This window comes from Hippocampus guttulatus, chromosome 8 (assembly GCF_054856545.1).
Source record: "Hippocampus guttulatus isolate MCC_2025c chromosome 8, RoL_Hgut_1.0, whole genome shotgun sequence".
In the NCBI taxonomy this organism is placed as follows: Eukaryota; Metazoa; Chordata; class Actinopteri; order Syngnathiformes; family Syngnathidae; genus Hippocampus; species Hippocampus guttulatus.
Genome location: NC_141268.1, coordinates 17,262,692 through 17,277,921, shown reverse-complemented (window position 1 = coordinate 17,277,921; position 15,230 = coordinate 17,262,692). Strand labels below are relative to the sequence as shown.

General features: G+C 42.8%; 1 protein-coding gene and 1 long non-coding RNA gene across 4 annotated transcripts in view; one reads left to right on the top strand and one right to left on the bottom strand.

Annotated features, from left to right (window-relative positions):
* Nucleotides 1-8,501: 8,501 nt before the first annotated feature.
* kif21b (kinesin family member 21B) overlaps nt 8,502-15,230 on the top strand; it is a 53,738-nt gene continuing 47,009 nt past the window's right edge. For all 3 annotated transcript variants that reach the window (XM_086117699.1, XM_086117700.1, XM_086117698.1), the window contains exon 1: nt 8,502-8,904. In XM_086117699.1, coding sequence (XP_085973825.1) covers nt 8,864-8,904 — 41 coding nt within the window. In that variant the 5' untranslated portion in view covers nt 8,502-8,863. The remainder of the gene's footprint in view (nt 8,905-15,230) is intronic.
* Nucleotides 11,453-12,926, bottom strand: LOC147201531 (uncharacterized). Its single transcript, XR_015101647.1, has 2 exons — nt 12,648-12,926; nt 11,453-11,915 (listed from the first exon to the last, which is right to left on the bottom strand). It is a non-coding gene; the product is annotated as an uncharacterized LOC147201531 (long non-coding RNA).

Sequence of the window (15,230 nt, the reverse complement as noted above, 5' to 3'; positions counted from 1 at the left end):
GGTCACCAACTTTTAAAAATGTCTGCTATAACAACAGCCCCGAAGGCAAACAAGAGATAATACCACCCACCGGAGAAGAGTTGCAATTTATCCCATTAGGTGCCACTCATGTATGATTCATTGTAAAATGATAACCTGGCAGGTGGCGGCCAGGCTCGGCTGATACTTTCAGTCAGAAGGTATTACTTTCACTTTCGTTAAAGTGACATTTATGAACACAATGTTCCTAAACCTTTCTTGCGCCAATAAGGCAAATCGATACTATATACAGTATATATATATTTTTAATCTCACAAGAACACCACCCCCCAAAAAATATGCAAAATAGATCCTGCCTAAATCTGCTCACAAATGTGCTCACCGCGGAATGTGTGTCTAGTTGAACGCAAAGCTATTCTGCTTTAACCGTGACTTGGATGAAGAATAACACACTGCTCACGCAGGCAGATTCGACGACATCACAATTATTACGAGCCAGCTATGTGGCATGAATGTATTTTGACACGATGACCACTAGGTGACAGTACAGAGCTGGAAAGGAATGCATCAGTTTGTACGTTCCTGCTATAACTGTATATCAAGAGATTCGAACGCAAAGGCAACGACAGGAATAAAGCATATAATTCAAAACACGATTCCTTTTGTGACGTTTAGTAACCCATTTTATTGTTGATACTGCAAGGGCAGACAGTTTACAATGCCCATAAAATCCACATACCGAAGTTACTGTTTAATCTGAAATGGAACTACTTTTCTAGTTTTCCTGTGTCGTGTTCTATTTAATGCGGACTTGTTATCATATTGCCTCGAAGAAGCCCCTCTAACGCATAATAACGATACACTTGAACTACAAACAACCCCCAAAATGTAATCAGCCAATGCTTCCCCACAATAACCCTCGCGGATGATGAGCCTGATGTTTCCCCTGGGAATTGACGCACAATATTTACGATCCTTCTAGTTTACTTCATATATTTGTTTACACCAGGTCGTTTGGTGAAAGTGTATCATATTGATGTGTAGCTCTGCACAGTGCACGCGTACTCGAGTGTAGGCACCGACGTGTCAATGCACTTAGCATTATTAAGTGATGCTCCCCACCAGTGCGAGAGGGAGGCTGTGTATAATCTTGTTTTTTTTTTTCCTGGAGCAGCAATCCAATTTACTCATAGAAAATGGAGTAAGGGATTTGTGTGTGAGTGTGCGTGTGTTGTGTGCAAATGAAAACAAGTTTAGGATTTCATTTCTTTGCTTACTTGTGTTTCTATATTGCCGTGTGCATGCTCAGCTTTCTCGACAGATAAATCAAATATATCGGTCCTCAAGAGAAAGAGCGTCTTCACAAAAAAAAGCTTTTTTTTAATAACAAAATTTTAACATGCATTCTTAAACATTCATGGGTGTGGCAGATGAAGAATTCTCGTTTGCATACGTGTCGGGACTCGAATATGGAAGATTCCTCAAGACCACAGAGGAGGAGCAAATCCAGAAGATTCTTTGAGACCACAGTGAGTGAGTCGATGATGCTCACCAAGTTGGAATAAACCACAAAACCATTTGTAAAGGAATGTAGATTTCTCTGGATCATGTCTAAATAAAGAACAACATTGTGGAAAGTGGTGAAAGCAAATGACCCGAGAAAACGTCAATCAAAAATTTCTGCTGCAAGGGGCCACTGAAACTTTGAGCTGTTTCATTTTACCAAGACGTTTTGGACACTTTTATGGGAACAGTCCTGGACTGTGAAAGAAAATTGGAGTACCCAGACAGATCGTACGCGAGCACTGGGAGGACATACAAACTCCACACAAACCCGAAACTGAGACTCAAACCCTGAATCCCATACTATGAGGCAGACCCTGGTAATCATTACCCTAGCGAGCTGTCTGGAAGTTTCTTTTCTTTCCTTGATTTAGAAATAGAAAATATAGCAACATGCAGCGGTCACACCAGAATGTGCAGGACATACAAACATGCAATAAACAAGGCACAGGGAAGACAACTACGGCCTCGAATTCTGGTTGAATCCACACGCAGCGACATCACTCAACATATTCCCAATCACTTCAAGGCAATGATGTCATGACATTGCTTCAAACACTTACCATGCATATGATGTGTGATGTCGCCCCTGTGCTGAGAAATTGAGAGCAGACCTGGGCACCTTTTTGGTAATAACAAAGAAAATAAATGATAGGAATTCAAATTACTAAAAAATATCTCACAACTTGCAAAACTCAGAAACCCCCCCCAACCAAAACATAAAAGACAACGATATGCATCATATCCAGTACCTAGCCAGTCCGCCAGCTCATTCCTTTGGACTCTACTAACATTTCATCTGATACAATCATCTGATTCTCCAGGTAAACATTCTCAGCGGTAACTAAAGTGCATGCTTGTGTGATATGCAACTCAAAAGGTTTATATGTTAAATGAAACCAATTTCCCTTGCATAAGGACATCTGATATAAATTGTGCACTTAAAGTCAAAATCAAAGTGCAGGAATGTTCAACTAAGGGCACAGTTGAAATATTTTTAAAAATAGCCCGACATTGAAACTTCAAAATTTAAACACCATCGAGGTCATGCAAATAGTTAGCAAACATATTTTTATCACATATAAATAAATTAGCTGTCTTGTTTTGCTCTATGTTGGTCGTTTTTTTTTTTTTTTTTTTTTTTGCTACCAGTAATAGCAAGTGAGATGATGACCTTTAAACTACAAGTGGAAGTTGTTGCGACCTAGCATGATGACAAAAGTGGGTCTTGTATCAGAATGCTTGAATGTAACAGAATGTTCACTGCAATGTCAGCTGTGTTCACCCGTAATGTGAAGAGACGAATTTCCCAGGTGCACACAATAATCAACCTCCTCATGTTTGTCATCACATCCGTTTCCAAACGGCTGTGAGTAAGCAATTCGTTGCTTTTACGCTTGGAGATATGGTGCTGAACTTATTTTTACACTTGCGCCGGCTGTCACGATGCAAAGTCAACTGGCCTCCGACAAGCCTCCTCCACTTGTCATGCATCATCAAAGGGTGAGTAATTTTATGTTAATTTTTTTTAAAATATATAAACTGATGTCACATGAAGGATTTGATGTATGGTTCATCGAGCTTTTATGATGATTTCCCGTCGCTATTTTCGGTGGAGTGATTGTTTGGTTCATGTGAGGTCAACGAAGCATCTAAATATGTATTGTGTTTAAAAGTTTATGCTATATTTATTTAGCCCCGCTCAACCATAGCAAATTATTGTCTTACGTTATCTGCATTTTGGCGAAAACGTGAACAGCCGGTAAGTGAAGTATTTTCCAGATAAACAATTTGGAAATCTATGGATGTGCTGAATTAAACCCAACTAAATCGATATTTCATTTTCTTGAATACAACTCCTTAATGGTTAAAAAAAAGAAAAAAACTTTCATTCAAGTTCTTCTGATCTAGTTTCAGGACTTAAATCGGAAATGTATGCAGAAACAGGAAGTCACACAGAGTTGACAAACTTTCGAGCTCCCCAGTTCTCTTTCTATCCCCTTTGGACCTATCTGGTGTGTCAACACAAAGAGGCTTTTCTACCGGCTCAGCATCTCCTCCTGCATGGCTGCTTTAAAGACAGTTTCCATAGAAACGAGGTGCAGAATCCCCTCAGAGAAACAAGGCAGGACGATGGATGGGACTATGAGTATTTTTACATAATTATTACATCAAATTTACACCTGCCAGTCAGTTTCTGTTGATCTTGTCAGACAACCCCGACGTAGATTTGTTGTCAGCTATTTTTAAAATCTGAAATTGATGCTCTGGAGTGAATAAAACAATCCACTGATGCAACTTTGAAACAAGTCGTGCAATTGTCAACAGCAAGCCAGCGATTAGATTGTATTAACATCAGTGAATGATTCAGTTGGCACCCAATACAAATATTATAAGTTGAAATGCTTCCTTTTGCTTTCAACAGTAGTTAACTTTATGACCAGGAAGATGTTTCTTTTCTTTATTTCATTTTTTTTCTAAAGTGGTTTAAAACTGAACCTTACCACGCCGAGTGGCGTTTCTTGCATTTTATTCCTCTTGATAAGCGAAACTAAATGACCAAAATGGTATGACAATTTGTTGTACTGATTTGAATCTCCATCGAGAATGAATGGTTGTTTGTCCACACAAACACCATGATTAAGCGCTGACCAGTACAGGGTGAATCCAAGTCAGCTGAAATCGGCTCCAGTACTCCCGTGACCCTAGTGAGGATTAGCGGTATAGAAAATGGAAGGTCGCCGCAGTACAAGCTTGTAGCTACAGCTCTGGGGGCTTTTGGCCTTCTCGTCTGTGTCATGTGACACAGATGGACTCTATTAGTCTTTTGTGAATGAGCGTGAGGAGGACTTGCCAAGAGTTTGTAGCTGACCATCAGGGAACAACTACTCTTTGTTGACTTTGTACTCTGAACACACACACACACACATGTATAGACACATGCATGCACACGCATACACTTCTTTGTAATAGGGTAGTAAGTCTCTCAATGAGTGAGACTGCTGAGGCCACTGCAAGCCACTATGATCTGCCCTGCAGCCGTTGAACCAGCCGCCACACATTGGCAAACCCAGCGGGGGGCATCCGAGGCTGGGCAGATATGGAGCAAAGTGTGGGTCAGCTTGTGCCCGATGGCACAAGAGACGGAATGTTCGTCCATAGTGGAGTGTGTTTATTACTCACTACTGTGCTGATATCTGACATTAGGGTGGGATGAGCAAACACAGGTTTGGTTTCGTTTCATGCAAAAAAAAAAAAAAAAAAGGACAACTCATGAATTGTATTATAAACTGTATTATTTATCTATTTTAAAAAATAATAATAAATTGTTGATAACGACAATATACAACAGGCGGCCCAGTGGTCGAGTGGTTAGCGACTCTCTGCAACCTCACAGTGCAGAGATTGTGGGTTCGATCCCCGCTCCGGCCTTCCTGTGTGGAGTTTGCATGTTCTCCCAGGGCCTATGTGGGTGTTTTCCGGGTACTCCGGTTTCCTCCCACATTCCCATGGAACACTAAATTGTCCCTAAGGGTGTGAGCGTGAGTGCAGATGGTTCGTTTCTGTGTGCCCTGCGATTGGCTGGCAACCGGTTCAGGGTGTTCCCCGCCTACTGTCCGAAGACAGCTGGGATATGCTCCAGCATCCCCCTGCAACCCTTGTGAGGATAAAGCGGATCGGAAAATGGATGGATGGATACAAAATAAAACGGGGGTGGGTACATGATGTGAATGTGAGTGTGAGTTCTGCCTCTCACCCAAAGTTGGATACGATAGTTTTGAGCTCACCCATGACATGAATGAGGATAACCTGCATAGAAAATGGTTGGATGGATATTGTATCTTTCGTTTTCTTTTTTTCATACAATCTTGCATTAGACCTAATTAGATTGCGCATTTGTACCTTGTGAAATTTCTTTTGAAATTTGATAGTGTTACTATAGGAACTGCAGTGCTTTCTGCCATCTGACACACACTTCAATCTAAAACACATAAGTGTCTCCTCTGTAATACACCATTCAACGTGCCTACACACACACGCACACACACACTCATTAAACCCGGCCACGTTTGCCCCGGAGGGGATGACAGGAAAGTGAAACAACTGTTCTTGATTCAACATCCCCGGCTCTCACTTGGCCATTCATTTGAGTCAGATGAGCGCCAATTCAGGCAGTTTTGTTCCGGCGGAGAGTATGGGAGATTAGCTTTAGCAGCTTCAAAGCCAAATATGGAAAACGCATGTGAGGGATTATAGAGACATCAAAGAATAAAGATGGGGGGAATACATTAGGGTGCAGTCTCATCTTCCATCTTTCGCTCGTGGCCTCTTTTTGAGTCGCCCTCTCAAGGGGGAGAGGAGAAAAACGTTCCATAGCTGGTATTCAACACTCAATGGACTAATCTAATGTGATTGACGATGCCGAATAGTCATGATAGTGTTTTATAATCTTTATTGAACCCAATTATGGACATATTTTATGTTGGAAAAATCCTATAGTGCACCACCAAACAAAAATATGCATATACTCAAATAATTATGATTACGTCTTAGTTTACTTACACATTTGTTCAAAACAAGGCAAATGTTTTGCCCAAAATTATTTGAGGCCATCAAGACGACATCTGCAGACAGAAGACCCATGTTTAGGCTCTGCCTAGAAATACTGTCTGTGAAGAAAATGCCCAGAACCGATCACGTAGGGCAACCTGGGCAGAGTGCCGGATTTAAATGATTGAAAAATTGCCAAGAATACAAAATGGGGTTTTATAACAGAGAAAAGTCAGGTCATTGTAGCCACTCTCAAACACTGCAGGCGTGTCTGCATAATGTGCTGAAACCACTCCGCGATCAACTCTTAACTGTCAATCAAACCTTACTACTGCATATTGCAGCGTATACACGATGAAAACAATGGTAGCTTACTTAATACCAAAAAATCATGTTCGGAGGCTCACCTTCAAAATTTGACTACAATCATTAAATAAGCACACGAGCCACCGCTTGCCGACTTACATCACTACGGGGCTCCAGTTCTGATATAGTGGGAGGGTGCTACAAAAGTGCCGACATTGGATCTCAGCTGTATAATAGTGTGGCATGTTTTCAGTGAGCCAAGATGAGATTTTGCATCCACTGGGTGCTTTGGACATTTGCAAAATAACTATAAGATGATTTGTGATGGCAAAATTATGACTCTAAGTCTCTAGCTGGAGGAAGTACCGGTAAATGCAAGCTGCACAGGAGTGCCATTCCCGATAGAGCCCAGAGGCAACAGGAGGTTTTGCTTTTCTACATTATGAACATACTGTATATTGACTAAACATATCTCCAGCACACCTTGGAAATAAGGATTAGGGAGCACATTGTAGCAATTACAAAACTCAAACGTTTTGGGGATTTTGCAACCCACACTGTTATGTGCTTTTCTGAGGAGGTGGCATTCAGGGTAGTGATTTGTTATGTTTAAGAACATGCCCCAAGAGGAATAAATTAAACTTGGTGATCAAACAGAGCTACATCCTTATGTAACTACCATGTGAAGTTCACAGGACAATCAGCTACTGTACACTAACGTTATGTTGTCGTGTGTGTGTGTGTGTGTGTGTTGGCCATGGCTGTTGTGCAGGCCGCCCAGTTCCTAGCCGCAGATCTAGGAGGATTGAAGCTTTATCCTCATAACTGGATGTTAATCTTGTGCGGAATCCAATACTGCTTCCGGGGAACGTCGCCCGTGTAGCACTTACATAGCCACCTGGACCGCTGTTCAGCACCCACCAAATCATAAGCTCCTCAAGCATGCAAACTGAGCTTATATTGCTGCTGGGTTACGTTTTATAGCATGCTATCATGGTTAAAAAATGTATTATTTTACACACTGCTGAGGAAGTAACACTTTGTACCGCAATGGAGTTTATTTGAAATGCTGTTATTTCCATCACTGAGCATGACTGTTGATGTGCCCTTCAGCAAGGCACAGAAATATAATGGCTCCCTGTTCAATTGAGAAGCATTCATGAATACGCACAGATATAGAGTTTAGTTAGCCTCTTGGGTTATTGTTACACGTCTTTAAAATAGGCAAAATCTTCGTTTTTTATTACCTTGGTAAGTTTTAGAATAGTACAACTTCAGGGGCATTCAAAAACAAATTGTACATTTCAACATTAACGCTTAAACGGAAAAAAGACGCCAATCTGGAAATTGAAAAGACAAAAGAGAAAGGACTTCCTTTTCTGAACATTTTTACTCAGCAAGAGGAAGTGGCGCTGCGTGTAACTTCCGAGCAACCCAAAATATAACTCCTTATTCTGTAAAAAGATAACAAGCAAGGACATAAAGTGTGTCTGAGTTTTGACTTTTAACTTCGGGCTGTTAAAACCGTCATTGAATCACCGTGCCTTGTTGTCTGCAGTGAAACAACTATCACTCTAATAGCGCAGCCGGTTCTTTTATAGTGTCGGCGTGGTCTCGCGCTGTGGGCGTGTGTTGCTGGGCGGTTCTGGGATACGAAGACACTCCAGCAGTTGGTCAAAATACCTGTCAATCAGATGTAATCATGATGCATTCACTGATCGTCAGTCATCCAACAAGTGGACAAGTTTGAACGTTTTTAAATACTTGTTGACAGGATGCTTGTAAATCACGTTTGTGTTTCATAATCTCACTACTTACGCACAAAGCGGTACTGTCATTTGAAGATGTATTTGTCTCATCTCACTTTCCTTTTCACATTGCAGTTTATTTTTGCGGCAGAAAAAAAAGTCTACAGAATGTACCATGCATGAATCTTATTTTGGAGAAGTATCCCCCTCAAAAGCTAAAACGGTGGTGAGAGACGATTTCAAATGATGTCCGGATGCATTGAGCGTGAGTTAAATAATTCCGACAGTCATTGAATGCAGCATTCTCTGGTTGAGTTTAATGGTCTCGCCTTTCAATCAGCCTGCCGTGTAGCACTCACCGGAGCGTTACATGCATTGCTGTGTCCAGGCGCGATCAAATGTGCAGCAGACAACATGTAGCCACGGGGACTCGGTGAGCATAACACTGTTGTCACATAAACAGGTTCAAGTCTGCAATGTGGCGGACGCAGACGACTGGGACAAGATGAGCTCCACCGCGGGGGTGAAACAGACAAGAGTTCGGGAGAGGCAGCCGTTAATGGGCAGCTCTTGACGGCAACTCCCGCTGAACTGAGACGCCGAGAGCCGCCGCCGCCTCGCCGATCCTTCATGCCGCTGCAGAGCACCGCGGCCAACCACTGAATCCAAGCAGAGCTGTTATCCTCCACGACCCGCGTGGGACCTGGGACGAGACAATGGCGAGCCAGGGTGACTGCTGCGTGAAGGTTGCATTGAGGTAAGCCCCCATCGTTTCTCTTTACCTGCATGTGTTTGTGTTTGTGGAGATCTGTAGACCACATTGTGTCTGTGCCCCCCGGCCATCAGTCTGAAGCATCATGCATTCCAGTCTTGAGTGACTGTCTTTATATTTTGAATGATATTGCAAGGTGAGCTAGCTTTACTTTATGGATATGATTGATAAGGTGTGCGTGCATGTGCCACATTCACGACATCTGCATTTCGATGCTGTCCTCTACAGCATGTGTCCACGTTGAGTGGAATACTTGCATTGAATATGGGGCCAGTGTAACAAGGACAACTGCAGCCAGGTGCGGGCAGTTGGAAAGAGTGCTCATTTATGTCTAATCTCCGCAAAATCATTAAGATAGATGTTTCGCATTATCATGGTACACATACTGGAGCCTGCTCTATAACCCCCCATTTGGGCACAAAGGCCCAGCTTGGAAGATGGTGCCTTTGTTGAAAAAGCACCTCCAGGCTTGGACAGTACAGCTCAGCAGCTTTTGTATTCACATGAGGAGATATTGCCACCCCCCTAAATACAGCATGTTCATATGGATGCGCCTTTGCTGGACTTTTGAAATAGGAACACTTCCATCTCCTTTTGTTTACATGAAAACAATGCCAGTTTGTATAGATCTCATTACTAATGTGATTACCACTGCTGTACACTGTACCTACATTTTGTCCAAAGACCCTCTTGAGCCCCCCACTTTGTAAGGCACTCATTCAATGAGCTTAAAAGGGGGATTGGAGACCCTTTTAAGATGAGCCGTGCTTCAGCTCCCGATTCCCCACGGCAAGTTTCGGAGTCACTTTTCCATTTACAGCTGAGTGTATGTCTTTTGTGCTTGCTCACAGTGACAGTAACAGGAAGTGGGGAGGGCCGTTGTGTTGACAAAAAAAAAACAAAGAACAAAAAAAGTGAAGTCTCAAAGCCAGCTGGTGGCTGCTGTTCAACTAAAGGTATTGATTGAAGTGAGGAAGAGCAGGTGGTAGCCTTGTTTGAAGATGACAGCTGCCAGTGAATGGCGTTCACTCATTATAACTATTTTTAATAGCCAGTGTGTGACAAATGATTTTACAGTACTGTACTCCTCATACAAGGTTGAGCAAATCCATTTTGGGATGCTGATTGACCTGCTATTCTACAAAAACCTTTTTACAATTTTATTTGTTCCCTGATAAAATGTAACTCAGTTTACTGACATCCATCCATCCATTTTTTTCTCGCGTCTCCTCACAAGGGGCGCGGGCACGCTGGAGCCTATCCCAGTTGTCTTTGGGCAGTAGGCGGGGGACACCCAGAACTGTTTGCCAGCCTATCGCCGTGTACTCAGATGAACAGCCATCCGCTCCCACACTCACACCAAGGGATGATTTAGAGCGTTCCATTAACCTGTCATGCATGTTTTTGGAATGTGGGAGAAAACCGCATTGCCTGGAGAAAACCCACACACGCACGGGGAGAACATGCAAACTCCACACTGGAAGGCAGGAACCGGAATCGAACCCTGCACCTCTGCACTGTGAGGCCGACGTAACCAGCCGACCACAGTGCAATTTACTGACATGTCAAATCTATTTTCCTCATTGGAATGAAGTGAAATACCATTCATCTCTTCCAGCAGTTCTTCTAACAAAGAAGCTATCACTCTTATATAAAAAGATAATAAAAGAGAACGGAAAGAAAACAAATATTTTTATGAGGCAATTATTGTGTCGCTTGAGCTAAAAAAAAAAAAAAAAAAGTTTCCCTTTGGAAAATACCGGTAATAGAAACAGAATTAATCCTCTCCAGGTCCAAACTATCACCTTAAGCCCCTTAAAAATTGTGCAAAAATAGTCCTACTATATAGTAATTTAAGTAACACACACCCTCTCCAACGTGTTAACAAGAGCTTCATATTGTAATTAAACACATTTTGTGTAGTGACAATGTTGGTGGGCGAGCTCACACTATTCCTCTCAGCCATGTGTTTGTATTTACGTGCTCCCTAAGTGGCACCAAATGTATGTTTGACAGGAAATGAGACGCACACAAATAAGCATGTGAAGAAAGATAACTTCCTGCTGTACACGGCACTGACTTCTCGGGCTTTAACCTGAGAAAGTTGGCCACGATAAGAGGGTGGGTGGGCTGGGGGGGTTGAGTTTTGTAATTGGTCCCATGTTGTGGTGCCCTCAGGCCAGGCTGCTTAAAGCGTGCGTGAATGAGCATACACGGCAGGGAGGGCAGGGAGGTCGGAGCGAGAGCCGACCCAGTCTGAGTCGCCGGTATCCATTTCCTGAATGTCTGGGCCGGCTTCGCACAACAATGACCACTGACATGACCTACAATCCCGCATTCAAACGCGGCTGCTTGAAGAATTGCTAGCGATACAATTACACATAGGGCACATGCATCCAAATACACACTGACACATACATACATATACACACACAGTGCATTGAATACTACTTGCTGCTGAGGCCTAATAAAAACGGAATGGTGTAAAAACAATCCCCGTTCACGCAGACTAGCAAAAAATGACTGAACTCACTTTAAAATGCATGTAGTTGACGATATCACTTTATGTATGATGAAACATGAGCATGAGCACAAACACCAACTGGCCGGTTACCCAGGCCAAGCAATCTTTTGTATACCCTTCCATCAGTTTGAGCGATTGTGACATTATGAAAAGGTACAGCGTTGCATGAGCAATCTACTCAGGTCAAAGGTTCCACAAAAATCGAACTTGATTATCTTTGCAAGTCTGTAGATAGCTTGCGGGAAAACAAACAAAAGTTCATCAATGAGCAAAAATGTACACGTTCCAACTCAAGTCTGTTCTTGGATTTCAAAATCAACTCTCCTCCATGTGGCGCGATTTAGTCGTCCTCGTTTTCTCCCAACTCTTCTTCATTCTCTTCTCGCTTTGTCTCTGCTCCTTGTTCTGTCCCCAAACCACTCTTCCAGGCCATACCTGTTTGGATTGTGAGGCATGCTGGGAGATGTAGTGCCTGTCATTTTCAGTAAAGATATGACATCTGGCATATAAATGATCAGGATATAAAATTAATTACATCACATTATAAAATGTTTGCCATTTCACACACAGCACTACCTATGCCGATGATTGGCATTCAAAAGACCATTCTGTCTTGGCGTCGATGCAGTTGGTGCGCATTCCTGCAGCGTTTCTACTGCCAACTACCGGCGTGACAGACATCTGTTTGTGAACTTTGTCATCTGTATGTGAAACGAACCAATCGTGTAAACAAAGGGCCAGAATGACACCGTTTTAATCAATTTTAAGTTATAAATAATATTTCTTAAGCATGGCACACTCTTTTTCCACGACATGGCAATGTCATTCATTTGACATTTGCCCACCCCATCATGGGACTCCCAGTCAGATCACCTCCCAGGGTGTCCGCCAAACGTCTGCCCCAAATTGAATGCTTCATGCGCGCGCCCCCGAGCACGAATGCGCTCACGTAAATGTCAGCAATTCAGTTTCAGTAACACGACAGGAGCGCCGCACACATTTCCCTCGACGTGTCGATCCGTTAGGGCCTAATCCTATTCTGTCTTTCACGGCAACTCCGCCAAGGAGTTCGTCTCAGAGTGGCAAGTCACTCTCACCGAAGCGCTAAGTCAGCATGTACAGCCAACCATAAATAGACACAAAGACCAATCTGTTTAGCGGCGTTGTGGTCTTTGACCTTGTGATGGCTGATAGATGTTCTCACCTTAACAGTCTTTTCCTCGAGGAGCCTCTCTCGCTCTAATTTAAGCTCTACGACCCCGAGGAATCACCGAGTTTGTCGTCTCATGAGTTCTTGGCGACATCTGCGAGGAGGCGAGACTATAAAAGCATCAAGTCAGCAACCAAATAAATGCATCCCTTGTATGTTCCTGAAACTTATGACTCTTTTTTTTTTTTTTTAACCCAGACAAAATAATAGCATATTAGCTGAAGGGGGGCATATGGAGAATTTCATCACACATCACCAAAATAATGAGATATTGGACAAAGGTGAGGCCCCTCCCAGCTGACCCCCAAAAGCTGTAAATGGCAGCGTTAAAAAAGGTTTTATTGTTGGACGTGTGTCCTGTGTAGGCTGCCGGTCTCGCCAGTTTCCTGCGAGTGCTCCTACTTTGCCGCACTCCATCGCATCACCGTCGAGGTCCGCTGCAGCATACGTACTCCACAAATGTGGATCTGCTGCCAGAAAAACAAACAACCGCACCAAAATGCAATGTTTTTGTTCTGATCTCAAATCAGTCATCATTTTCCATAACCTCAACAAATAAAACGAATCCCCGACTAATTACATTACATTGCATTGCATTGCGGTTCCTCCGCAAAGTCTTGTAAGAACTGCACTGAAGCATCTCTAGTGGGGGAAGGGCACGAGCAGGAAACATGACATGGAGCACACCCGTGTCGGCTGTCCGCAGCTGTGCATCACTTCCTCTTCACCCTCACGATCACATGGCTCTCTCTTGTTGTTGTTGCCCGTCAAACCGTTTAGAACCAACAGTCCTGGGTGAATGTTTAGAATGGCAAAGAGGGTGGCACTACCTCCGGGTGTCAGAAAGTCCTCGACCAAATTTGTGATGGCATTGCGAGTAAACAAACCCCTGCGTGTCGATTGACCAAAACGCAGCGATGGCTGGAATGATGATTTTAGACCTTTCACTCCTGCCAAAGTTTGAACGCGTCAAGTGTTACGTCAAAAGAAGTTCCATGAGGTAAATTTGTTCCAAAGACGAAGTACCAACAACAGGTACATTGACTGAAATATCAACGTGTCGGAAATTCAGACGTGGCGGTAGTTAAAATGAGCGGCGAATGAAATTGAAGTTGCTCGGATTAATGGCATAGACTTTTTCGGGCAAAATGGTGAAATGGCTTGCCATTATGTTTCGTCAACCCAGGCAAATATTTTAGACCTATCCATGGGAAAATGTCTTCCACAAACCTGATGAGGGAGGTTTTCTTGTCTTTTCATTTCAAACACTTGTCATTCTCCCCGTCCAACTGTTGGCAACATTAGATTCATCTTCCTCACCCCCAGTTATAGCTGAATTTATTTGAATTTTTTTTTCAAAGGAAAGTGGGGAAAAAAAGACCCCTTTAGCAGTATAACTGGTGGTGCAACCCCAAGCAACATTTTTTTTGTCTGCATGGCCCATTTATCAATTTGACAGTTTGCACAATATGATTGGCTGCTTGCAGAGTTGAGTAAATGAGACGCCTCTTTGAAGTTAATCCCTTCCAATTAACTTCTCTTTTTTTTTTCTTCTTCTTCTTGGGCCAAGAGGGGAGGGGAGAGCAGTTACGTATGGAGGAGGGAGTGAGCAAGGCGAAAGAGACACTGCAAGCTTGGATGCTTGATTAATGTGCATTGTCCGAAAAAAGATAAAATAAAAATGCTGCCAGTTGGTACTAGTTAGCCCCAAGGACAACATGGGTCTGTTCTAAAATGAGCTCACCATTGATGGGACACGGACTCACTAAGAATTAAAACAGAAGAATGTTAACATTTATTCTTTTATTTAATCTTAAGTAGCCAGATGATGATTGTTTATGAACATTAAGATGTGGTCTATTCAGCAGAAATCAAATATACATCATTCCCTTTTAAACACGTTACCTTTCCTCATCTATTTTTCAAAATTAATTCAACAATTATCAAAAATGGTGATGTTAATTCATTATGGCACCGCTGGGATTCATAATAATACCAACATAATAACTAAGGGGTTGTCTGGGTTAAAAGAGCCGTAGGTGCCGTGTCCTTCACCTGCTTGAAAACAGCTGACTGTTGTGTAATGGAGCTTTGCAAGCAGACCGTGTCAGACTGAGGGCACAAACAAGGGACAAAGGAGTTGCTAAGCTACAACAAGCCGAGACACTCAACAACATTTTTCATGGCCTCGAGACGATAGACGGCCGTATACTTGCTTTTATGATGACGTTTTATTCTGATTCCAACAGGACGGTGTTTAACTAGCCCGATCATTAGTTTGTCGCATATTTGCTGCTTGAAAATGAGATGTTGCATTTTGGTGCATGGAAGAACCACCCCTCATGTGGTTTGCTGCTGTTGCAGAATGACTTCCTGTCGGTCCACTCGTGAACTATGCGCACGTCCTGTTCAACGGCTGCTTTGCGAGCTTCTCCGTTGACGTGATTCATCTCGATCAAAAGATGAATTTCAGTCTCAATGGAGGAAAGCCCCCACCCGCGATGTTTCTTTAACACTATTCCCTTATTGCAAGAAGTTTCAAAGTTTTCACCGCGTTTAATCTCGCTTGTATGAAAC